This window comes from Centruroides sculpturatus, unplaced genomic scaffold (genome assembly GCF_000671375.1).
Source record: "Centruroides sculpturatus isolate CEXI.00-Female unplaced genomic scaffold, Cexi_2.0 scaffold1156, whole genome shotgun sequence".
Classification (NCBI taxonomy): Eukaryota; Metazoa; Arthropoda; class Arachnida; order Scorpiones; family Buthidae; genus Centruroides; species Centruroides sculpturatus.
The window spans coordinates 12,002-39,672 of record NW_019385353.1 but is presented as its reverse complement, the minus strand read 5'-3'; the positions used below and the strand labels follow the sequence as shown (position 1 = coordinate 39,672).

The following is a 27,671-nucleotide window of genomic DNA, read 5'->3' as shown; positions in this document are numbered from 1 at the left end:
TTTTTTTTTTTTTTATAAAACCAATTCCTACTCTCAAAATTAAGCTGTTTGCCATTTTATAATAATTAAAAGTATTAAGTTTTTTAAAATAAAATATGATAACAGGTGGCGCCATACTCAGTTTTAAATGTTTCCGGGAAAGTTAAGCAATTCGCTGCTAGATTTTTAAAAATTTTTTAACATTGTTTCCTTTTCGTATTTTTCAAAATTTAAATATAATAATGTCATATTTTATAATGTTTTAGATTGTTATTATTATTATTATTATTCTTTTAAAAAATTATTAATTATAATTATAGGTATATAAAATTAAAAGAATAATACTAAATCCAAGTTTGATTTATTTATCATTGAGTTATATATACAATGCATTAAAATATAGGACTTTTATTATTTTTGTCTGAACATTTTGCTGACTAACACACACACACGACCTTCCAGTTTTGCACGTGTATAACAACAAATACTTTACATTCTAAGCTGTCTTTGTCGTTTATATGACTTTCATTATACAACTTTGTCAGTTTAACCTCAAATTCTTATTTATATTCTATAGTATCGACGTTTTATATTTTAAAAAATAAAAATAGAAATCGTATTTTTAATATTACTTTATTAAATAATTCAATCCTTCAAGGACGAGTGTAGGCTTATCACGTGTTTATAGAAACTTGAAAATAAGTACAAATATATTTGTAATTTTATTTAGAATTTACACATTTTTTTATTATTTTTTTTACATTAAAAATTACATTTAATTTTTTTATTTGCGGTTTCTTTATTTTTATGAGGTTATAAATATCTTCCATTAGTAACAGTTATTTGGTTCAACGCATTTTCCATCGGATGCTCTTAAAAAACCTTTCATACAAAAACATCCAACGCTGCACCATTCCTGACAGATTTCTGGACTATTTTTATAATTTTCACAATTTATACATTCCGATCCACATCCAGTAAATATTTCATTATCGATTTTACAGGCTGTCGATAAAATTTCAAATATATTAAATGCATTTTTCGATATCGTAATAGATAAATATAATTTTATTTAATAAATAATATATTTATAATTGTATATATAATTATATAATCGTTTCGTTATTTTTAAAAAAATACTTTACATTTATAAAAGCATTTTATATGTAATGTGACTAAAGAAATGTGTATGTGTTTTTTAGCATTGAATGCATATTAAGCGTAAAACATGTTAAATGATATAAAATTAATGAATTGTAGCTGTAAAACTTATTATTCATAATAATTTATTTAAAAATAAAAATTTCGTAAGATAATTTATTTTTCTAATTTTATTTATTTATATTTCGTCTTTCTAAATCTGGAGATTACATTAGTACACAAAAACATTAATTTAGTAGAAAATAACGTTTAAAACGAAACAAATCAGGCACAAATTCTCGTTTTTGAATAATTTTAAGCGATAGAACTGATACTTCTCTTTGTTCTAGATAAAGGGCCCAGTCGGCCCCTTTATCTAGACACAGAAGGCCCTAAAATTTAGTCCTTGATATTAAAAAATATATTTATAAAAGTGATTGATAAGTGTTTTAAAATCTTTTTATATCTCTTCTTTATTATATTATTATTTTTTTTTTTTAGATATTTATAGCTTCCAGAGACAGACAGTTTTCATATTTTGTAACTAAACTGGCTTTCCTATAATCTCTCAGGCTTTGTTTTTCTATTATTTTCACCGCTTTAAATCATTTATTAAACATTTAAAATATTACAAATGTATTATTTTTTATATTTATAGAAATATAACTTTCTAAATAAAAAAAGACTTTCTGTATACTTTGCTAGTATTCAAAAACAGTTATAAATATATATAAACATATATTGCACAGAGGATCAATTATTTTCTATTTATTTTTTGACCGCTTAAAAGCAATAAGTTTTAGCTATTCTCTCCTTTCAGAATAAGCTCTTTAGGCTATAGATTAAAAACCTTTATTGGTTAATGGAAACTGGTGAGAAGTTTAGAAAGATCAAAGAAATTATTAAAGTGTTTTATAAAAAGTACTTTAAGAAATAACAAAGTTTATCTTAGCCAATTTTTTAAAATTATTTTTTATTTAATTTTATAAAAATATTTAATAAAATTTTCTTTCGATTTTTTAAGATTAATTATATTGAAAAAATATTAACTTTTTATGTATAATTATCGTGTTTAATATTATAATTTTCTTTAATAAAAAAACTGGTTTTTTAATATTAAATTTTGTTATATAAACTAATTATTATCCGTTTATATTTATAAGAAAATATTTATTTAAATTCTCCCTCGTTATATGTATGTAATTAATAATCTTGCATGTACAGAACAGTACAAGGTTATCAAAAATTTATTGTTCATCTATATTTATCGCTTGTAATCTAGGTGTACTGTACAAGTACTTTCTGGTCATCTCGTAGAACAAAGTTAATGCTATTTTTAGATTATTTTCTATCAATATTTCAACAAAAAGAGATTATATTTACCTTCATCACGTAGAGCAGAAACAACAAAAACGAAAGTAAAAAATAAGACAACAATCATCTTTACTGTTACTTTCAACTGAAACTAAGACGTTTTTAAATCTCTTACTTTTGTTGTACTGATTCTTAACAGCTGTTAGTCTTTCAATAATAAATAAAAGCATCTGCATGGTACTACTAAGTTTCAGAGTTTAAATTTAAAATATTTTAAAATAAAATGAAAAATTAAATATACAAAAATTTCTTATATAAAATAATTAGACTATATTGTAAAATATAAAATGTTCATTTATAAATTTATTGTATTTTTATTTATTAAAATTTTTCATAAAAACAGCTTTAAATATAGGCTATAGGATATATATATTATGTTACGATATTTTTATCGTTTTATTTTATGTTCATGAAATCTGTCCGTTTGTCTGTTCTTATTTATTTTATAGTTAATAAAATTTTAAGAATAAATCTATTTAACCAAATTTATTTTAATGAAAGTATTATAATTTATTTTTAAAAATTATTTAGATTTAAAGAGAGGGGAAATAAAAGAAAAAATAATTTTTATCATTGCAAAATAAACAAAACTTTAATAACAAGTATACAAATTCTCCATTTATTTACATAACTTAATTTAAATTAATAAATCCCTCAAACAAAGTTTTGGGATCATCCGTTTAAATAGCATACTTGTTTTCTAAAAAACAGCTATTGTTTTATATTATATATATATATATATATATATATAGGCCTATATTTTCCTAGTTGGATATAGTGAGAGTGCAGTTTATGGGATGAATACAATTTCTGTTTTTGTCTCTGACATAACCGTGTATACAAAAACAACCGGGTCGACAATCTTCTCTACAGAACGGACGTTTTCTGAACATTACAGGACATGTTGATTCGCATGGGTTTCCACAGCTCTTATATACTTCATTCTCCCCACACGATGTGCTGTTTTGACTTGTAGGCTGTTCCTCTTCGTCGTTTTCGTCATCGTCTTCACGTGTATCATCGTCGTACTCATCATCATCATCATCATCATCATCATCTTCACCACCGCCTAAAAAAAGCCATAAACCAATAGGATCTAAATTTCTAAATTAAGTAAATTACGTACTTTTAATAAATTAATTACATTTAGTATTTACCTGCAACCTGCAGTTTAGGATAGCTCAGCTAAATCTTAATTAACGTGTATAGTAATATTTGCTATCTTATCTAATTTAATAGCTTAATTGCTTTAAATATTCCGTGCAACGAATTAAATATTTAATGGGATTACTTTGTGTCTTTTTATAAATTAAACAACTGGGGCAATTCTTTTGTTTATCTTCCTAAGCTGCTTTTGTTAATGGATTCAATAAGAGTAATAAAATTGAATTAAATTTACCGTTTATCCAAATTTCTGTTACGTTCCACGATACTTCTTCTAAATATACTTTAACTGTAGTCGTTTCTGCAGGTTCTGTAGTAGCATTTGTCGGTTCTTCAGTTGATGTAGCATTTACGGATTCCTCTGGTGCTGTAACAGAATTTGTTGGCTCCTCTGTTGCAGCAGTAACATTCATTGGCTCCTCTTCTGCAACAGTAGCATTCGCGGATTCCTCTGCCGCTGTAGTAACATTTGAAGGTTCCTCTGCCGCTGTTGTAACATTTGAAGGTTCCTCTGTTGCTGCAGAATTATTTGTTGAATCTGTCTCCGTATTTGCAGGATGGCTTGTTTCTGTTTCGGAAGTAGTATTTGTTCCTTCTGTTGCTTCTGTAGTAATATTCGTAACTTCAGCTGTGGAATTTGAAGCTGTTTCTATCGTAGAATTACTTACAACTGTTGTTGTTTCCTCAGCATTGCTATCCTCTTGAGCAACAATTAACCCGAAGCACAAACTAAGCACTAACAGCACACTGCATGAAGACATTTTCGAATATCTGTCTAGTCTGCTGCTGTCTTCCTAATATATTTGGTTCATTCGGGGTGGGGGCGCGTGCATAATTATAAAACACTACACATCATCCTTACAAAATTGTTATTTCCTTAGAGTGCTCATGATCCGTGACATGATAGTAACAACTCAACCGAGCGTAACAGTAACAAAATGAAATGACGTAGTATTGAAGTATAATATAAAAATTACATATATCAAAATATAAATCTTGCAATAAAATTTTATTCTATTCCCTTGACATATACCAAATTAAAGATTTTATTAAGAAAATTTAGTTATTAGTAACTTAATAACGATATAAGATATACGACTTTTACATCCTTAAGTGCTATTTTTTAATGATGTGAACGATTTCTTTACGAATTTTAATTTTAAATAACCTTTTACCACCTAGACTACATATATTTATTTTTGTACTTAAAAATTATAGAAAAAATATACAAAATACAAAACTATTTATAAAAGTTGTCATAAAACCTTCAGATTTTAATGCGTTACTTCAATGTAAGTTGCGTAAATTATTTTGAGTCAACTCATTCTTTTAGTTTTTAAAATCATGACGTCAAAATTGACTAAAGGGGGTGTACAATTCTTTCATAATTGTATATATTAAGCGAATGAGTCATTTTTGGTGGAAAATCTGCTGATAAAGAGATTACTATTCCTTAATCAATAAAATTACGAAGGATTTGTGTCCTTCGAATTTTTAAAAAGTAATTACAAAATATTATTTTTCCACTAGAAAACTTTTAAAAATATTCGATTTATTGATTTATTAATTAAATTATAATTAGTATAGGCCTATATTCTGTATAACTCCCGACATTTATATTTAAAATAAGCTTTATAGTTATAATTATATCAGAATTATAATATATTCGCGAGCTAAATAAATATTAAATTAATTCATTTTGATTAAATTAAAGTTAAAATATTATATTTTTAAAGTTATATTTGAGCTTTATACGTTAATATAGGCTATATATATATTTTTTAATATATATATATAATTTATTAAAAATACTACGTTAATTAAAGCTAACGTTAATTAAACGAAGAAAAACGTTAAAGCTAAATAATAAATTAATTTTTCAAATAAAACTTTTTACATTATTAATATACTTTTAGTCAACTCTACATTATTGCAAAATAATATTTAAAGATTGAAATATCTTAATTTTAATCATTAACTATTGCAAAGACAGATTTTTAAACTAATTTTTTAATGGCCGAGTCACTTCCTTTCAATTCATTTACAGTTATTAACTAACAAGTCTATTAACTAAGTAAGGTTTATTATTTCGTAATTTACAGGTGCGATTTATGTAAAAGTATAAGTTAATTCCTCAGGGCCGTAGAGAGTGTGTAGTAGAGAGAGTTCCTTTCATTAGTAGGACCCATATTTATTTATTTATGTTTTAATAAATGAAATATTTAGAATGTTNAATCGTTTCGTTATTTTTTTAAAAATACTTTACATTTATAAAAGCATTTTATATGTAATGTGACTAAAGAAATGTGTATGTGTTTTTTAGCATTGAATGCATATTAAGCGTAAAACATGTTAAATGATATAAAATTAATGAATTGTAGCTGTAAAACTTATTATTCATAATAATTTATTTAAAAATAAAAATTTCGTAAGATAATTTATTTTTCTAATTTTATTTATTTATATTTCGCCTTTCTAAATCTGGAGATTACATTAGTACACAAAAACATTAATTTAGTAGAAAATAACGTTTAAAACGAAACAAATCAGGCACAAATTCTCGTTTTTGAATAATTTTAAGCGATAGAACTGATACTTCTCTTTGTTCTAGATAAAGGGCCCAGTCGGCCCCTTTATCTAGACACAGAAGGCCCTAAAATTTAGTCCTTGATATTAAAAAATATATTTATAAAAGTGATTGATAAGTGTTTTAAAATCTTTTTATATCTCTTCTTTATTATATTATTATTTTTTTTTTTTAGATATTTATAGCTTCCAGAGACAGACAGTTTTCATATTTTGTAACTAAACTGGCTTTCCTATAATCTCTCAGGCTTTGTTTTTCTATTATTTTCACCGCTTTAAATCATTTATTAAACATTTAAAATATTACAAATGTATTATTTTTTATATTTATAGAAATATAACTTTCTAAATAAAAAAAGACTTTCTGTATACTTTGCTAGTATTCAAAAACAGTTATAAATATATATAAACATATATTGCACAGAGGATCAATTATTTTCTATTTATTTTTTGACCGCTTAAAAGCAATAAGTTTTAGCTATTCTCTCCTTTCAGAATAAGCTCTTTAGGCTATAGATTAAAAACCTTTATTGGTTAATGGAAACTGGTGAGAAGTTTAGAAAGATCAAAGAAATTATTAAAGTGTTTTATAAAAAGTACTTTAAGAAATAACAAAGTTTATCTTAGCCAATTTTTTAAAATTATTTTTTATTTAATTTTATAAAAATATTTAATAAAATTTTCTTTCGATTTTTTAAGATTAATTATATTGAAAAAATATTAACTTTTTATGTATAATTATCGTGTTTAATATTATAATTTTCTTTAATAAAAAAACTGGTTTTTTAATATTAAATTTTGTTATATAAACTAATTATTATCCGTTTATATTTATAAGAAAATATTTATTTAAATTCTCCCTCGTTATATGTATGTAATTAATAATCTTGCATGTACAGAACAGTACAAGGTTATCAAAAATTTATTGTTCATCTATATTTATCGCTTGTAATCTAGGTGTACTGTACAAGTACTTTCTGGTCATCTCGTAGAACAAAGTTAATGCTATTTTTAGATTATTTTCTATCAATATTTCAACAAAAAGAGATTATATTTACCTTCATCACGTAGAGCAGAAACAACAAAAACGAAAGTAAAAAATAAGACAACAATCATCTTTACTGTTACTTTCAACTGAAACTAAGACGTTTTTAAATCTCTTACTTTTGTTGTACTGATTCTTAACAGCTGTTAGTCTTTCNTACTTTGCTAGTATTCAAAAACAGTTATAAATATATATAAACATATATTGCACAGAGGATCAATTATTTTCTATTTATTTTTTGACCGCTTAAAAGCAATAAGTTTTAGCTATTCTCTCCTTTCAGAATAAGCTCTTTAGGCTATAGATTAAAAACCTTTATTGGTTAATGGAAACTGGTGAGAAGTTTAGAAAGATCAAAGAAATTATTAAAGTGTTTTATAAAAAGTACTTTAAGAAATAACAAAGTTTATCTTAGCCAATTTTTTAAAATTATTTTTTATTTAATTTTATAAAAATATTTAATAAAATTTTCTTTCGATTTTTTAAGATTAATTATATTGAAAAAATATTAACTTTTTATGTATAATTATCGTGTTTAATATTATAATTTTCTTTAATAAAAAAACTGGTTTTTTAATATTAAATTTTGTTATATAAACTAATTATTATCCGTTTATATTTATAAGAAAATATTTATTTAAATTCTCCCTCGTTATATGTATGTAATTAATAATCTTGCATGTACAGAACAGTACAAGGTTATCAAAAATTTATTGTTCATCTATATTTATCGCTTGTAATCTAGGTGTACTGTACAAGTACTTTCTGGTCATCTCGTAGAACAAAGTTAATGCTATTTTTAGATTATTTTCTATCAATATTTCAACAAAAAGAGATTATATTTACCTTCATCACGTAGAGCAGAAACAACAAAAACGAAAGTAAAAAATAAGACAACAATCATCTTTACTGTTACTTTCAACTGAAACTAAGACGTTTTTAAATCTCTTACTTTTGTTGTACTGATTCTTAACAGCTGTTAGTCTTTCAATAATAAATAAAAGCATCTGCATGGTACTACTAAGTTTCAGAGTTTAAATTTAAAATATTTTAAAATAAAATGAAAAATTAAATATACAAAAATTTCTTATATAAAATAATTAGACTATATTGTAAAATATAAAATGTTCATTTATAAATTTATTGTATTTTTATTTATTAAAATTTTTCATAAAAACAGCTTTAAATATAGGCTATAGGATATATATATTATGTTACGATATTTTTATCGTTTTATTTTATGTTCATGAAATCTGTCCGTTTGTCTGTTCTTATTTATTTTATAGTTAATAAAATTTTAAGAATAAATCTATTTAACCAAATTTATTTTAATGAAAGTATTATAATTTATTTTTAAAAATTATTTAGATTTAAAGAGAGGGGAAATAAAAGAAAAAATAATTTTTATCATTGCAAAATAAACAAAACTTTAATAACAAGTATACAAATTCTCCATTTATTTACATAACTTAATTTAAATTAATAAATCCCTCAAACAAAGTTTTGGGATCATCCGTTTAAATAGCATACTTGTTTTCTAAAAAACAGCTATTGTTTTATATTATATATATATATATATATATATATAGGCCTATATTTTCCTAGTTGGATATAGTGAGAGTGCAGTTTATGGGATGAATACAATTTCTGTTTTTGTCTCTGACATAACCGTGTATACAAAAACAACCGGGTCGACAATCTTCTCTACAGAACGGACGTTTTCTGAACATTACAGGACATGTTGATTCGCATGGGTTTCCACAGCTCTTATATACTTCATTCTCCCCACACGATGTGCTGTTTTGACTTGTAGGCTGTTCCTCTTCGTCGTTTTCGTCATCGTCTTCACGTGTATCATCGTCGTACTCATCATCATCATCATCATCATCATCTTCACCACCGCCTAAAAAAAGCCATAAACCAATAGGATCTAAATTTCTAAATTAAGTAAATTACGTACTTTTAATAAATTAATTACATTTAGTATTTACCTGCAACCTGCAGTTTAGGATAGCTCAGCTAAATCTTAATTAACGTGTATAGTAATATTTGCTATCTTATCTAATTTAATAGCTTAATTGCTTTAAATATTCCGTGCAACGAATTAAATATTTAATGGGATTACTTTGTGTCTTTTTATAAATTAAACAACTGGGGCAATTCTTTTGTTTATCTTCCTAAGCTGCTTTTGTTAATGGATTCAATAAGAGTAATAAAATTGAATTAAATTTACCGTTTATCCAAATTTCTGTTACGTTCCACGATACTTCTTCTAAATATACTTTAACTGTAGTCGTTTCTGCAGGTTCTGTAGTAGCATTTGTCGGTTCTTCAGTTGATGTAGCATTTACGGATTCCTCTGGTGCTGTAACAGAATTTGTTGGCTCCTCTGTTGCAGCAGTAACATTCATTGGCTCCTCTTCTGCAACAGTAGCATTCGCGGATTCCTCTGCCGCTGTAGTAACATTTGAAGGTTCCTCTGCCGCTGTTGTAACATTTGAAGGTTCCTCTGTTGCTGCAGAATTATTTGTTGAATCTGTCTCCGTATTTGCAGGATGGCTTGTTTCTGTTTCGGAAGTAGTATTTGTTCCTTCTGTTGCTTCTGTAGTAATATTCGTAACTTCAGCTGTGGAATTTGAAGCTGTTTCTATCGTAGAATTACTTACAACTGTTGTTGTTTCCTCAGCATTGCTATCCTCTTGAGCAACAATTAACCCGAAGCACAAACTAAGCACTAACAGCACACTGCATGAAGACATTTTCGAATATCTGTCTAGTCTGCTGCTGTCTTCCTAATATATTTGGTTCATTCGGGGTGGGGGCGCGTGCATAATTATAAAACACTACACATCATCCTTACAAAATTGTTATTTCCTTAGAGTGCTCATGATCCGTGACATGATAGTAACAACTCAACCGAGCGTAACAGTAACAAAATGAAATGACGTAGTATTGAAGTATAATATAAAAATTACATATATCAAAATATAAATCTTGCAATAAAATTTTATTCTATTCCCTTGACATATACCAAATTAAAGATTTTATTAAGAAAATTTAGTTATTAGTAACTTAATAACGATATAAGATATACGACTTTTACATCCTTAAGTGCTATTTTTTAATGATGTGAACGATTTCTTTACGAATTTTAATTTTAAATAACCTTTTACCACTTAGACTACATATATTTATTTTTGTACTTAAAAATTATAGAAAAAATATACAAAATACAAAACTATTTATAAAAGTTGTCATAAAACCTTCAGATTTTAATGCGTTACTTCAATGTAAGTTGCGTAAATTATTTTGAGTCAACTCATTCTTTTAGTTTTTAAAATCATGACGTCAAAATTGACTAAAGGGGGTGTACAATTCTTTCATAATTGTATATATTAAGCGAATGAGTCATTTTTGGTGGAAAATCTGCTGATAAAGAGATTACTATTCCTTAATCAATAAAATTACGAAGGATTTGTGTCCTTCGAATTTTTAAAAAGTAATTACAAAATATTATTTTTCCACTAGANACAGAGGATCAATTATTTTCTATTTATTTTTTGACCGCTTAAAAGCAATAAGTTTTAGCTATTCTCTCCTTTCAGAATAAGCTCTTTAGGCTATAGATTAAAAACCTTTATTGGTTAATGGAAACTGGTGAGAAGTTTAGAAAGATCAAAGAAATTATTAAAGTGTTTTATAAAAAGTACTTTAAGAAATAACAAAGTTTATCTTAGCCAATTTTTTAAAATTATTTTTTATTTAATTTTATAAAAATATTTAATAAAATTTTCTTTCGATTTTTTAAGATTAATTATATTGAAAAAATATTAACTTTTTATGTATAATTATCGTGTTTAATATTATAATTTTCTTTAATAAAAAAACTGGTTTTTTAATATTAAATTTTGTTATATAAACTAATTATTATCCGTTTATATTTATAAGAAAATATTTATTTAAATTCTCCCTCGTTATATGTATGTAATTAATAATCTTGCATGTACAGAACAGTACAAGGTTATCAAAAATTTATTGTTCATCTATATTTATCGCTTGTAATCTAGGTGTACTGTACAAGTACTTTCTGGTCATCTCGTAGAACAAAGTTAATGCTATTTTTAGATTATTTTCTATCAATATTTCAACAAAAAGAGATTATATTTACCTTCATCACGTAGAGCAGAAACAACAAAAACGAAAGTAAAAAATAAGACAACAATCATCTTTACTGTTACTTTCAACTGAAACTAAGACGTTTTTAAATCTCTTACTTTTGTTGTACTGATTCTTAACAGCTGTTAGTCTTTCAATAATAAATAAAAGCATCTGCATGGTACTACTAAGTTTCAGAGTTTAAATTTAAAATATTTTAAAATAAAATGAAAAATTAAATATACAAAAATTTCTTATATAAAATAATTAGACTATATTGTAAAATATAAAATGTTCATTTATAAATTTATTGTATTTTTATTTATTAAAATTTTTCATAAAAACAGCTTTAAATATAGGCTATAGGATATATATATTATGTTACGATATTTTTATCGTTTTATTTTATGTTCATGAAATCTGTCCGTTTGTCTGTTCTTATTTATTTTATAGTTAATAAAATTTTAAGAATAAATCTATTTAACCAAATTTATTTTAATGAAAGTATTATAATTTATTTTTAAAAATTATTTAGATTTAAAGAGAGGGGAAATAAAAGAAAAAATAATTTTTATCATTGCAAAATAAACAAAACTTTAATAACAAGTATACAAATTCTCCATTTATTTACATAACTTAATTTAAATTAATAAATCCCTCAAACAAAGTTTTGGGATCATCCGTTTAAATAGCATACTTGTTTTCTAAAAAACAGCTATTGTTTTATATTATATATATATATATATATATATATAGGCCTATATTTTCCTAGTTGGATATAGTGAGAGTGCAGTTTATGGGATGAATACAATTTCTGTTTTTGTCTCTGACATAACCGTGTATACAAAAACAACCGGGTCGACAATCTTCTCTACAGAACGGACGTTTTCTGAACATTACAGGACATGTTGATTCGCATGGGTTTCCACAGCTCTTATATACTTCATTCTCCCCACACGATGTGCTGTTTTGACTTGTAGGCTGTTCCTCTTCGTCGTTTTCGTCATCGTCTTCACGTGTATCATCGTCGTACTCATCATCATCATCATCATCATCATCTTCACCACCGCCTAAAAAAAGCCATAAACCAATAGGATCTAAATTTCTAAATTAAGTAAATTACGTACTTTTAATAAATTAATATAATTAAAAATATACATACTCTTATTGTTAATTACATACTTTCAAACTCCAAACACAAAACTCAGTTATATGTAAGAGCTTTCTCATAGGTAACATTATGCCACTTTTGGTTAGATTCGAATATAAAAAGTGGCGAAATCACCTAGAATCGATAAAAGATGACGTCTCCCGGGAGGGATTTGTATAGAAATCTGCTTTTAACCTGCGAAAAGATGAGGTCAACATAGAAAATGCATTTCCAACTTAAGTCCTATGCGTTGTCCTGGAATAGTTCCCTTAATCAAAAATGGATTTGAGGACTCTCCCAATTTTATTGGGGATAAAATGCATTCTGTATACATTTTCCTCATCAATTTCGTATTAAACTATAAAAGAAGAAAATAATTTTGATGTTTATATTCATACGAAGCTCCTTCACATCACTATTTTTATGTACATTTTATTTATTTATTTATTTATTTGTTCTTTAACATAACCTAGTTTTTATACAGTTAAAATTTTAAACATGAGAAAAACTCTATCTCTTACTGAAAATTTTAATATTTCAATAAATTTATTCCAAAAAAATATTTAATTTTTTATTTTATTTCCTACAACCTCTCTTGTAATTTATTCGAAATTCTTTCATCTATAAAATTCTTTTTTTTTTTATCTATAAATCTGGAAATTTGCATATGAAGTGTTTCGACTTATTCTAGATATATTCAAGTATCTTTCGAAGAATCTTTAATAAACTTCCTAATTTTTTGCTCTGAAATTCACTTTATGCCTCATAAAACAAGTAAAATATCTTTAGAGTCGTAAAGTTTTATTTATCACGTATTGGTAATTCGACTCGAGTGTATTTTTATACACAAATATATTATATTTATATATGTATACTAATTATTTTTTATTACTGTCTCGCGATTTATTTACACGATTGCCTAAAGTTGCAATTGCTAGTCACTATGTCGCAATTGCTTAGCAATAACTTAAAACTACTCGATGATTGTTTAAAAATAATGTTTTATATAATGTAATTACTTAAATACTGTACCATATTTTACTTTAAATAAGCATTAAATTAACTTTAAAATCGTTAGAACTAGGTGAAAAATCGTGACGCGATCAGATTCGTTTTACCGGAAATTAATTTTAAAAATTCTAATTATTAACTTAAGTTAATTAAATTTAATACACAAAGCATTAAAAATGTTTATTTTCTATATTTTGTTTTTGTAATTATTTTATACAGCGTGATAATATAACGCGATGCGATAATTTTAAATTTCGCGCTTACCGACGCGTCGCTTAATGTCGCGCTACAACGCGACGCGACGTTCAGGCTTTACCAAAACAACACGAAAATACTCTCTTCGTGTATTCAATATTTGAATAAAATTATTACATTTTAAATTTATAAAAAGGAAAGATAACGATTTTGTAAAAGACAAGAATTTGCATAATAATAGATTTTGTGTACGAACAGATTTTTTACATTATTCTTGACTATATACCAGGCGCAACGGATAGTATCACGTCAACTAAACGTTTAAACGTAGCAGAGAAGTGACATTAGATGATGCAAAATTCAATAACATTTCCGAGATAAGTGACATGGCATTTAATTATAACGTTTAACCTCTCGGAGTATATAAAACTGAACTAGTATGGTGTGTACCTCACCATAAGCTCTAATGGCACGTAATAACAATTGGCGCACAGATGAGAAGAAAGTAATTGCAAAGCTGCAAATTTAGTTTTTTTTTTCCTTTAAATTTTTCATCGTCATAATTTTAAATTATAGAAAAATTTTGCATTTATCTTTTCTGGATATCATATAAACTCCGCCCGAAATTCAAGACTGTAAATAGGGGCGTAGCGAGGTCAGATTAAATATCTACATTGTTTATTTAATAATTTAATCTGTAAATTAACCAAATATTTTTAATCTTTATTTTCCCATTACTGCGTTATATAATTTTTCACTTAAGATTACACTAATTAAATTCCTACGTTTGTATTCTATGAGAGAATGAGGAAGCAAATTTTTCTATATTTTGTTCGTGACCTAGTTGTTTATTTACTGATATATTTGCTTGGTTAAACGTTTACGACCTTGCTTGTGATTTCTTTCGACACCTTTATGGAAAGGAAAAGAGCATCTTAGCTGTTTAGGTTGAAGTATTTGGGATGTTGTAATTATCTTCCTCTTTCAGCTTTGATAAAGTAGATTCCAGACTATGTGTTATATGGTAGCATGAAATAGGACCTCTCTCGGATGAAACCTCTTCCATCGATCACAATTCGGACACCCCTAGCAACGGATGATGGCGCTTCCCTGGCTACAGGGACATTGACCTTGGCTAGGATGCGGGGAATCAGAGAAGCAGAGAAGACCATGAGAAGAAAACATGTCTCCAGAATTCTAGACAGCCAAAAAGGCGCCTAAGGACCATTCAGATAATTAGGGTGAGTTTCGTCTCTTGGAGATTTTTTAGGAGGATTAGGGCAAGCAATTTTTATCTTTCTCCAAACACTAAGAGATGCATCAATGTGGATGTTATTACTATCTTTCTCTCTTTTCTAGCATGTTTTATCACGTATAAAATCAAAACTTATACGTATTACGATTAAAATTATGCATTTTACATTTATAATTTACCTTTATATTCATCATTTTCTTAACATTTTCCATTCATAATTCTTAATTTATCATATAACATATATAATCCACTTTATAATTTCTAAGTGTGCAGGTTTCTTATTATAACAGTATTAATAATTTATAAGTTGTGCTCTTATTAAAAATGTTATCCATCCGCCATTATGCTACCACACCACCCAGGTGGTGCATGTTAATGATTTCTAAACATGCATCCATTGAAATGCATGTGCAGTTATCATTAATAACCAAACTTGTCATATAAACTCATAACGTTATATTTAATGATTCTCGTATCGGCGAATACTCGATTATATTATAAATTTTCTTGTAATTGTTAAAACGTCTAGTGTCATAAGAAGGTGAAAGTTATGTGGCAACATAGCGTAAATGTTTTGAGTAACAGAAATAATACTGCCATTCGTGAACGTTGATCGAACAACATGAACGTAATAGCTTTGTGTAGACGGTCCATATTAGAAGATAGGTGGTTAATGGATAAGGTGAGAGATGTTTGATTCATCAACAATAATGGGCCTTTTAAAAGGGGGATTAAATACTTCAATTATTCTCCATGATCTGTTGTTTAAATAAATTTACAAAATGTTTGAAACTTTAAGTAATTTGCACTTTAAAAGCAGTAAATGATCGCCTTTTTATTATGTTTATCCTTTGTAAATTGATAACCTAACAGTTAAATTAACGTTAATTCATCGCAAATTGTCACGAAATAAGTATATTCTTTTAAATGAATTAATTAATCTTAGAAGAACGGAAAATAATCTTGTTTATCCATTGCCAAATAATAAAGATGTCAGAAAAACATATTTTTCGAAACTATAATATAATTTTATATTTAAAAAAAATTCAATTTTTGGTTTTTTCGTGTAGTGTTTGACGTAAAGCAATGTTTTGGCTCACCATATTTCAGAAAAATCTACCATTAAAAATCTATTATTGTACAGCAACGCTTGGCATATATTGAATCAATAAATATCAATTTCTAGCTACGCTATACCTTCTAAACTGGTTATTTTCTTTAGTTTACACTGATATTTAGAGTTTCTAATCAAGTTTAACGTGTATAACCGCGTATTGTAGATGCAACAGGAACCGAAGATAAGTAAGAAAAAAATATGGAGACAGAAAACGGTAACTTATAAGATAACGTAGCCCTTATACAGGTGATGCCGGATTGCCTTATTCGATAAAAGGCATTACCGCTAGAGGTCGCATTCGACCGACAAGGCAGTGTCGTAGTTGAACGACCGAGTAGCATAGCAAGAGCTGGTCGTTCTGTTGATAGAGCAGGTTGTTGTGACGGTGGATCCGCTGCAGAGGATGTTACGGTGATCATGGATACGCTAGGGATAAAGGTAAAACTTGCTTATCTATAAAATGATCGTTTACCAATTATTTTTCGAGATAATACTAATTATCATAAAATTTCGTCTCGAGAATTGTATAATCGATATGATGTAGCCATAATTAGCTCTCTCTTAAATCTTTGTTGGATGTTAAGTTCTAGAAGGAATGTAATCCAAACGAAAACTGATGTTTTTATTCTGTGTTGAATGTTTTCTGTGTACTCATACTACCTGTAATATCGATTAATGTACTCCTGGGTCAAGTAACACGAACGTTGCCTCATTTACTAAGAAGCATTGAACTATTCTGTGTGATACTACAAAAAGTTTATCGGGTTTCTTTTAATCTATGTCGAAATCAATTTTGTAAAGGATAAGTTAGTTTAAAAGGGAACAGAACTGCTAAAATTGTCCGAAATTGATGGCTGCTGCTTCTAAATTTGATCTTCGCTTTAAAATTTCTAGCCCAAAAAAAGCAGAAAAATTAAAATTTTAAATATTAAAAATGAATATTTACGATATTTATAAATGATTAATTGTAACATGCGACTATAAGTCAATTCGGATATTAGAAGGGATGCTACTTTAAAGGAAGCAATTCTCTCGTAAATTGCAGCGCACCAATCGATAACTGTAAATCTAAACCAAAATTCGAACTCGGAAATCAATATTTTTATCCTAAACACGCATACAGACATTCGAGAGAATCGTATCGATAAATAATCTGCATGAATATTTCAGAAAGTGAAGCTGCAAGGTCAATCATCCGAAAACAATAGTGAAGAGATTGAACTAAACACCATAAAAACTCTGTTAGTAATCAATTCTCTTATTCTCTCGCCAATAAAGTACCGTAAATGCAAATGTATGCAAATATTTTTATGTATTGATTATATTATACTGTATTTGTAACATACTCGGATAATCGCTAATATATTTTATTTAAACTGTTACTATGTTTACAATAGGAAATTGCGAGTGGATAAATAAACAAAAAATATACATAAAAACCATGAATTCTTCATATCTCTTTTGTTAAATGCGTTGACCAACAACAATTCGTGATTGTTGTGCGTTTATAGCCTTATATTTAACTATACAACTCATTAAGTGTCGATTTTTTAGAAGAAGCCAACACCCAAAGGCAACGTCCTCAACGTAAACAAAGACTGATATGTATTTATAACTAAAACCATTATTGAAAAAAGTTAAAGAAAGATAGATTAAAATCACATCTAAGAACATCCATTCAATTGACTTCGTGCCACTCGCTAGATTGAATCAACCTTCTTTTTTTCTAAACAATAACTTATCATTGCTCAGTTCGGTGAAGCTCAATGAAAGCTCGCTCAACTAGTTACAGATTAACCTACAATTATTTAAGTTATGCTTGGTGTTCCGGGTTCAAATAAATCAAATATTTAGAATCTAGAATTTAAGGTTCCTTCCACTTCTTCGGGTCAAAAGTATCGGATGTTAACTAGACTAAAACGACGTATTGAAGTAGTGGAAACGTGTATTTTTATCGCTTACACCGTTACAATTTTTTGATTACTATAGTTTGATCTGTGACAATGACTTCTTTACACTCTCCACTGTAAAAAACTAAGAACATTACAGAGCGTAAACATCCAGACACTATTTTAAAATTGATAAAAAAGTATAATTATAACGCTTGGACGATTGAATAAAGACAAAAAAGAGGGAGAATCCTACTATATTCAGGTCATTTACAGTTAAGTCGTAAAGACATAGTTGTTGTGGTTCATGTAAGAATTTAATGTTTCATCTTGACAGACCATTAAATTCTCTTGGGATCATTGTTAAAGAGCAAGTTGTATCGATCTACAAAATTTCTCAAAATGATGAATGAGAGAGAGTCAGGGTTCGATTTCTGCAAGAAGACCACCATGATGAACGAAATGGAGTAGTGAGAATATATTTATAATAAATATTATTCAATGCCGACCGTACTGATACTTTATTTTTCTAGGCAATTTTTGGCCTGGAGCCAATGCTTCTGCCTTCAAGGTTGGTCATTATAGTTTGGAACTCATCCTGAAATGTTCTAATAAAAAAAAGAAGGGATGCACTTGACTCTTTCAGTAGCGGTGATGGAGAAGTTTTAGAATAAATGTCTGCATGTATTAAAAACATATCGAGAAATGGCTTTTTTCGAGAGAACAGAGGATAAAAAAAAAGTAAGAAAATGACTGTAATTTTCTATTCGTTCTGGAACAAAGCGAATTTTCCGATTTGTTTAAATTCTGTCTGTCTAAAGAAATGGATGAACTTACGTTTAATCGATGAAGATATTAAATTTTATTGTTTTAACGTTATTATTATTTTAATGTCTGAATATAAGCACGAAAATTATTTAAATTTTAAGATATTTTATTCGTTTTATGAATCATTATTACGTAAAATTCCTACGCAATAATCATTCATCAGTTTTATAAAATTTATGATCTGTTATTACGAAAAATCGTGACATAATAATCAATTTTCTAAATTATAATTTTTAATATTATGGCTATTTTTATACATTTTTAAATTTCTATTCGTTTTCTAGACTATTCTTACGAAAATTTGTGATGCAACCATCATTTTTAACAATTATTTCGTCAATTTTTTACAAGGAATTCGTGAAATTGACGTCATAAATTTTGAAAACTATAATAATAGTATTATTAAGTCACAGTAAAAATCAGTCATATTTCATATTTTCTTTGAGATTTCTATTTAACGTTCGAATAAATTTCTCCATGTGATGTCATACGTAGAAACAATTACTAGCGAATTTCTGTTCTTTCTTCACTCCACCCAATTAACTCGGGATTGTTAGATTGCTCCATTTTATGGCACCACAAAAATATTTTTAAAATCTCTTTTGTCTTTAATTTACAGTTTATTTTTTTGCTACATTTATTTACTGACTTATACAATTTTTGCAATTTTTTTAAACTTACTCTCCACCTTTTTATGAGTCGAGTAAAATTTTTAATATATTTTAGCCTTTATGCAGGTTGCATCAGTGCGTATTATAACAGCTAGAGTTAGTGTAAAGATATAAAATATTTTTTTATGGCGTTAACGTATTGAATATTACGATTAAATAGGTGGAAAGTAAGAGAATTGGTGTCATCTTGTTGATTTATACTAAGCGTGATGGCTTAGATACGCCCCTTCTACATTTCATATCATGGTTACTCCCTGCACTGACCACTTTTGAACTAGCTCTATATATCACAAATGCGACCTTCCAGTGAATAATTCCTTCTTTTTTTAGTATGTAACGCAGGTGAAGGACCTCGAATGTTGTTTTTTTTCTGTTTATTTATTTTTTCCCCTATATAAATATATATCTGTACGCTTCTCTCACTTTTTCTTCAGACTTTTCGCTAAATGACAACGTAAAAAAACGTAGTTCTGTGAGCCTCCATGCGGAAATTTAGCTCAATTTGTGAAGTTTGAATCTTTTTATGTCATTTTTAGTGGTGTAAACAAGTTTAATACGTAGGATACGTGTGGGTTTTATCAGTAGGAAATAGCCTAATACGTTCCTATCCTTCCTGAATTTCTTGAAAGTCTGCGGATTTTTCTTTTATTTTGTATGCATTGTTACTATACACCGAATTTCGTTAACCATATTTTGTAAAAAAAAAAAAATCGATAGACATGTTTATAAATTTAATGCGAAACTCGACTCGTAAATTGATTTTATTGCTTATTTTTTCAATTATAATCGTAGAATAAAGTTTAAATAAAGAATATTTATAACTTATTTGTTTGTTAAAGTACAGTATATAGCAACTCACGCGTAATGATATTACGTAAAGTCAAATATTATCGAATTTCAACTCATTGTTTATCTTTGAAGAGTCGTGAACATATATTCAATATATATATATATATATATATAAAGATATTTATAAAATGTTTTTCGTGTTTAAAAAATCAATGAAAGAACAAAAAAACCATGCATTTTTATTAAAAAATTTACAAATTTTATTACAAAATTATGTTAATTTTTACCTCGTGTCCCTAATGCCATACTTTTTAAACATAAATATATATTCATTTAGAATCTCCGTTTGTTTAAACAGAATATAATTTAAGTCAAGAAACAAAGATTCTATAGAAAAATCTTATCTTCATTTAGCCAATATATTCATGAATGAGGCAAGTGTAATCTGGAAAAAATCTCCTAAAATTGCAAGAACAAAGAAACTCTCTAAAAGTCACGTTTTCTAGCGATGACTGTTTGAGAGAGTCGGCACTTAACTCAAAAGTAGAAGATGCAAGTAGGAAGTAAACCGTACACGACCACGTCCTTCTTAAGTTTTTTTTTTATTTTTGTTATCATCCTTTGCATGTAGAAGTGGTCTGACCGGTGAGTCTGTGCCAGTTCAGATCTTTCACCTTTCTCGTCACGTGATTTCTCTAGTATAGCAATATCTTGCATACAGAATACACGGTAAGTCAGTTATTATACAGTTTTTTACCACTCCGCATCCAAAAGAAAATCTTCAAATCTCCATAAGTGTGCCACGTGCTCTTAAAGGATCCCTCGTCTAAAACGACTTCCAAACGGTATAATGGTGTTTTCAAATATTGAATTAACCAGTTGAGCACGTATAATAATCATAACGGGGGTGGTTTAATGATAAAATTATTTAAATTTTATTAAAATAATTGCCTATTTAACCTAGATCTGTTTGAATAGATTATACAGTCTGTTTCGCTTTTTTATGATTCTATAAATCGTAGTTAAATTTTATATGAGGCTTCTTATGCGTTAAAATGTGTTTATCATGAATAAATACATGACACATGTACGTCGTCACTATAACTGATGAAACAGTGTGGTTTTCACCACACCTATTCCACTGATAAGCTCACTATCCATAGAAACAAGCTTTCTACCTCATTTCTAAAAGAATAACAGACCAGAAACTAGAGTTTTAGCTGAATACAGCTGTTTTTCAGGTAAGTTATTGTTAGATAATGTTCTTTCTTTTGTTAATTCTTAATCTCTTCATCACAAAAGCTGTCGTTTAGTTTGCTTCTATTTACTAAACGTGACTTATATTTTGAGATTTTTTTATAACATTAAATGTAAGACGAATACTGTTTTTTTGAATAATTTAAGGAAAATGTGGATCCTGTAATAGCAATAAATCGTTTTATGACTCGATTTTTTTAATAATTATTTTTAGCTCGTAAAAATGATAAAGTCGCGACAAAGATTAATGATGATACGTTCAAATATTTTAAATATTAATTATATAAAGTTGAAATTTTATTTTTTTCTATATAAATTTACACTTACAACGAAGCAAACCGCACCTTAGTAAAGAATTTATCCCGGTTTATGACGAAAAATTTTTAAAATTGATGTTTTGGGAAAAGAGTAAATAAATGTTCATTTTTAATGAATTATAATTTAATAATTCAAAAAAAATGACCTAGAGTATATTTTTTGTCGTCTATAATGTTCGAGTTTTTATATATTTACGTTGTAAATTGAATAAAACTAAAACAAGGGCAGAGGAAGAGTCAACGTCCAGGCGTCGTCGAAAAATCGGAAAAGAGATAAACAGCCTGCTTTCAGGAAAGAATTATGTAGCCTATTGCATAGCGGTTACCTATAGCTAAAGGCTTGAGATTTTAATATCCTACTTATCAATGATTTGGGAGTATCAACAAACCCATGGCCTTGTTAACTCATCGAGAACGACCCTTTGTTGACCAAGCGTAACATCTACATATCGAAGTAAATAGAATGTATCCGACATTTTCACCTTTCTTTATCATTTTTCGTAGAAAATCTGCGGAAGTGTAGAGCAATTCAGGTCATAAATTTTTATTTAACTTAAAAACTTTCTCCTCGATGAAGTTCTTTGCTCTGTAATGAGATTTTAAAGTGGAGTAGGTTGTTTTAAAATGGTTTATTTCTTCCAGAATTTAAATAAATGAGTAAAAGTAACCAGGTAAGTTTTAACTAGTTAAACAAACTGTAGATTATTCTGTTTCTTACAATGCTAGACTTGGATCAATCAGTAATCAAGTTACTAGCGAGAAATTTGATTTGTAACCGGACCTAACTTTAGTTAGACACTCAGTAAATTATATTAGTCAATTATTAATGGCTTTAGCTGTAGTAAAAACTTTACTTTTGTTAATAAAAGTGTAAGTGGATCCCGGAAAAACGTCTAAAAATTATATATTGTAAGCCTGTGATTTTAGTTCCACAGTATTGAACTTTATAGTTAGTGAGTAAATGGTACATACACGATGCAATTTTAATTTCTTCAATAAATCTTTCTCTTTTTTTCAGTCTAAAGACTTTATTAATGTAACCGAAATGAAGAATACTGATTAAATTTTGTATTGGACAAGAACAATTTCATTAAGGATAAATTAATTAGAAAAATTAAAATGAAAATTTCTCGCATGGGAGACAGAAAAATGTCAAAAATAAAGTTTAAATAATTTAGAATATTTCTAAGCAGTTAGTTGAATATTCCTATAGGAGGATCAGTTAAATTTGTGTATCTTTTAAGGAAATTTTACAGGAATTTCTCATTTTCTCATTACATTTTTTTTTTTCCTAACTTTGATTAGATTTTAAAAATGCCATTTTACTGATCTCTGATATAAATCTTACATAATTAACTTTGAATATATCAATAATAAATTTAAAAAGTTTGCTTAATTCATAAAGAATTATAATTAAACTTATTCAAACTATTTTTTTAAACTCTGCCTCGAGGGCACTGTGCATTAAAAACTGCATTTTTAAAAATTTTAATAAGTTTATTATTATTTTTATTTATAATAAGGTTGCTTACGGATATTTATAGTTTAAATTTTTATTTATACAGGTTTAAATTCATTAATATAATAGCTAACGAAGCGAAAAAAACTTGTTAAGTTACTTATAACAATGAAAAACCTTAGCTAAAAATATAACTAGTTATAAAAATTGCATTATTAATAAATTTAACTAATTTTAGCAACTATAAGGGCAATATAAAAGTTATAAATAGTTTATTTATGGTATTAAATACACATTTTTATGGTATTTTGAAGGTTTTGATAATGTTTTATTGTTTATTATCATTACTAACACACAAAAGAGTCGAGTTTAATATAATTTTTGAAAGGAGATAGTGATTAATGCGTTTCACTTCTAACAGAAAACGTGTAATGACATTGCTGACATGATACATTAAGCATATCCAGATCATGCAGAAACGAAACGAAAGCATGAACAAAAACATTAGTACTAGAAAAGAAGTAACAGCTTGATAGAAGAGCTTCATTTTCAGGTAATTTTCTGCTGATGTATTACTGTTTGCATTTATCTTCTTCTCTAATACACGTTTCGAAGGAAATGCATTAAAGGAAATTGCTTAGAATGTTTATCTGTTATAAATCCATTATAAATATTGTTATCTTTAATGCATAAAAAGTATACGAGAATACATATACATATATAATTAAATCAAGTTGATGATGGTAAATTTGAGTTTGGCTTTGTATAATAATTGAGTGTACAATAAATGAAATATTGAAACAAAGAGGGAAACGACTTGAAATGGGTACAGGAATATAACAATTATTAAACAAATACGAATAAATTAATTTAAAGAAAGAATAACTTTTGGAACTTCATCAACCATTACTTGCGTGTTAGAAAAATGAGTACAGACCAAACACGGTCGTAGCATGAGGAGATGTGAAAATCTACTCAAACATTTCGCTTATACAACCAATTATCGCTTTGGTAAAGTTCCAAAAATCGTTATTTCATCAAGGAAAACTCTAATTAATTCATCTTTATTTCATACTTATTCAGTAAAATCAGTAATTGTTACGTTCATAAATTCCCTATAAAAATCTCAAGTTTGGTTCTTTGTTTTAAACGCTTCAATTATAAGATACACGACAATTATAAAAACCCAAACTAAAATTTCAAATCAGTAGTTTGTTTTAATTTTATAAGTAAAATTCTGTATTAGTGTAAATCGAAATCACATAATTTGATAGTTACCAATATGCTGTGAGGAATTAATGATTAATTCATAAAGCTTTTACCTTGATACAATTTATTCATCTTATTATCTTCTTATCTGTAAGCGTTTATCGTACTTTTGATATTTCTTTAATCATAAGCCGCTTAATCGAGGTCGAGGAATGGTTAAGGGTTAAAAAAAATTCACAAAATAATGCGGTCATTGCAAACTTGTTTAAAAACGACTGTCATGGTTTTGCTTTCCAGCAAGAACTTCATCACTCCTAAAGATAAAAAAAAAATAAATGTATTTTTGAGATGAGGAAAATAATTTTTAAACATTTCAATCTTACATTTTCTTGTTCCCATTTCTGATATCACGCCTTACTCTTTGGGGACAAATTCATAATCCCTTGTAGACATACACTAACAATACTCGTGCACGCATCACCTAACTATAAATGCGAATTATTTATGAAGAAAAAACAACTACACAAGTTTATTTGCACTCGAAAATTCAATCCTCTTCACTAAAACGTGTTCCAAAACCATATTTCATCCATTTTCAGTGAAGCCGAAGCCCCCAACAGTCATTCAATACATTTCGTGGATTAACTAGTTGAGCAGCTGCATCACGTAGAACCTAAATTTTGTATGGATACAAATGTGGCTACGTTAATAGCATTCGATACACAGTTGACTTAATCAGGGGATATTCAATTGATAGATTGGACGAATGCGGGCTTCTCACTCAGAACAAATCATCTTTTCAACAGTATTTCGTGCAGGCTGTAGAAGAATAATGGCGTTAAATTATACAAATTTTAAGCTAAAAAATTATCATATTGAATGAAATTTTGTAACCTGTATAATAAAAGGTATAATCTACTGTTCGTTCTAATTTATCTATCTTTTTTTAAGTATCTATAAGTAATCACCTTAAAACTCAATTCCATTTTCATCTTTATCTTCCGCATGATCTAGATACTGTATGTTTAATTTATTATATTATCCTAATGCTCATTCCCATAATATGAAGATTGCCAAAATATTATACAATAAAAATTACTATAATATAATAATTTTTTAAAATTATTCCTATTCATATATAACTATGATAACAATAAACAATACCTCTTAAAAATTGTAATTTATTTATTTAAATGCAGTTAAAATAATTGTAGACGATTCCTTTTTAATTTATTATTTATATATAACAAAATTTCATGCATCTATAACAATAAAATGCAGCATTAACTCGATTTATTAAGTGTTTATATGCATTACATTCACAAAAGATCTAATTTTAAACCGTTTCATGATTTAAATTTATTCATTAAAGCAACTATAGGAATAATTTTATTATAATATACGTTATTTAAATCAATTCTAAAAGAGTACTTGAACTCATAAAATATGTAAATTTGAGCAGTTATAAATATGAATTCATTATATGCAGCTGCATTAACAATACGCAATGTATATCCTATGCTAACTCACAATCGTCGTTTCTCATCTGTATTACTTCATCAGCTATTATAATATAATTTTTATTGCTTTAATAATAAACTATTAATATTAATAAACAACTTTATGCAGCTGTAGCAATAATAATAATTTTATCTGAAAGCAGGAAATTGGTTAAAACCGCTTTGCGGCCTTCACGAAAACCTAAAATTAAATTATTAAAATCTGCAAATGTAGCAATAATTTTATAAAATTTAATGGTTTACACAAGATGGCCCCAAGAATTATTTAAAGTAGCTTATGTAGCCATATATGTAATAAAAATAAAAATATATGGCGATTTAAATGAACCATAACTAATTTTATGTACTTAGTTTCGGCAAAAATAAAAGTGTAGACAAGTGTCTATATAAAATTACACTGTTATAACAGGTTATAAAATATTCTACGAATCTTCTCTGCTTGTATACATTCTTATTTTGGTGCTATTATGGTGTAAAAAAAGCAAATTTTATATGCTCAACATGGTAACTTCCGCTATAAAAAATTGTTGAGAAACAAAGATCACATTGGTTATATAAAATTTACCATTTAGCTACGCTCTGATAACATTTTCCCCCGTTCTGGCTGATTTAATATAATTTATAATAATTTAATAACCCGGAAGCATATGGTTTGGGATTCGAAGACAGTTTAACGAATCGTTGTCTGTCCTTTCTCTATACAAAAAAGGGAAAAGGAATTGTTCCGTTTCCGCAATTCTTTCTGTTTTTCCCTGTATTTGTTGAATATTTATATATTTTTTTCTTTAAATATTTAAAAATAGTACGGTTTATCCTCAGACGTAATCTCTTCTCCCTTCACTTAATGTTCTCGTCCCGTTATCATGGCAACAGAACAAAGGACGGAAGACATCGAAGGAACTGAAGATCGATACTTCTACATATCCGTTCAGTCTAATGAGCATAAATACATTTTTGACAATTATCTTTAGTATCGAAGACAAGTTTAATCTCGAGAAATTTCAATTTTCAGTATAAATTTTCCATTTTATTTATCGGTTTTCAGTAATTTTGACTCCTCTTTTCTCTGCTCAGCGAAGAAAGAACGATACTGTGTCTTGTTTATGAATACGATATTAAAAAATCCGTTTGTTTGTCTGAGCTTCTATTGCCGGAATTTAATACTACAAACGTAAACCTTAATGATATTTAGATTTTACATCATTTTAATCAAAAATTATGTTTATGACTATTGAAGTAATTGCTAAGATATTTTTATCGTTAATTTTTATTATAAAATATTAAAATATTTTTAAAATTAGGAGAAATATGTTTAATATTTAAAGACTAAAAATAATAAATTTAATTTCTTCAATAAAAATATTCTTTAAAAGAACATTTTTAAATAAATAAGCTGTTTATATTCTTTAAATTCCATAAAAAAATAAAATGTATTGAATATTTTTATATAAAATATAAGTAAAAATATTTTAAAAATTTAATTTTTCTAAAATTTTAAAGACATTTAAAAAGATTTTTAAGGAGCTTTTTAATGTTATTTAGCGATTTTTTATATTTAAAC

At 27.1% G+C, this 27,671-nt stretch overlaps 4 protein-coding genes across 4 annotated transcripts in view; 1 reads left to right on the top strand and 3 right to left on the bottom strand.

The window, feature by feature from the left end:
* Positions 1-2,632, bottom strand: part of LOC111638004 (mucin-6-like) — a 40,263-nt gene extending 37,631 nt beyond the window's left edge. The window contains exons 1-2 of the mRNA XM_023383629.1: positions 2,503-2,632; positions 812-984 (exon numbers count right to left, since the gene is read on the bottom strand). Of these exons, the coding sequence (XP_023239397.1) occupies positions 812-984; positions 2,503-2,560 (231 nt within the window). The 5' untranslated portion in view covers positions 2,561-2,632. The remainder of the gene's footprint in view (positions 1-811; positions 985-2,502) is intronic.
* A 437-nt stretch (positions 2,633-3,069) lies between these two features.
* Positions 3,070-4,512, bottom strand: LOC111638000 (lateral signaling target protein 2 homolog). The gene is made up of 2 exons (XM_023383624.1): positions 3,893-4,512; positions 3,070-3,562 (listed from the first exon to the last, which is right to left on the bottom strand). Exons 1-2 carry the CDS (start codon positions 4,416-4,418, stop codon positions 3,258-3,260), a joined length of 831 nt encoding a protein of 276 aa, XP_023239392.1. The 5' UTR covers positions 4,419-4,512; the 3' UTR covers positions 3,070-3,257.
* Positions 4,513-8,701: 4,189 nt separating this feature from the next.
* LOC111638009 (lateral signaling target protein 2 homolog) lies at positions 8,702-10,137 on the bottom strand. Its single transcript, XM_023383634.1, has 2 exons — positions 9,522-10,137; positions 8,702-9,191 (listed from the first exon to the last, which is right to left on the bottom strand). Exons 1-2 carry the CDS (start codon positions 10,045-10,047, stop codon positions 8,890-8,892), a joined length of 828 nt encoding a protein of 275 aa, XP_023239402.1. The 5' UTR covers positions 10,048-10,137; the 3' UTR covers positions 8,702-8,889.
* Positions 10,138-22,575: 12,438 nt separating this feature from the next.
* LOC111637999 (disheveled-associated activator of morphogenesis 1-like) overlaps positions 22,576-27,671 on the top strand; it is a 16,810-nt gene continuing 11,714 nt past the window's right edge. Inside the window, exon 1 of the mRNA XM_023383623.1 lies at positions 22,576-22,593. Within this exon, the coding sequence (XP_023239391.1) occupies positions 22,576-22,593 (18 nt within the window). The remainder of the gene's footprint in view (positions 22,594-27,671) is intronic.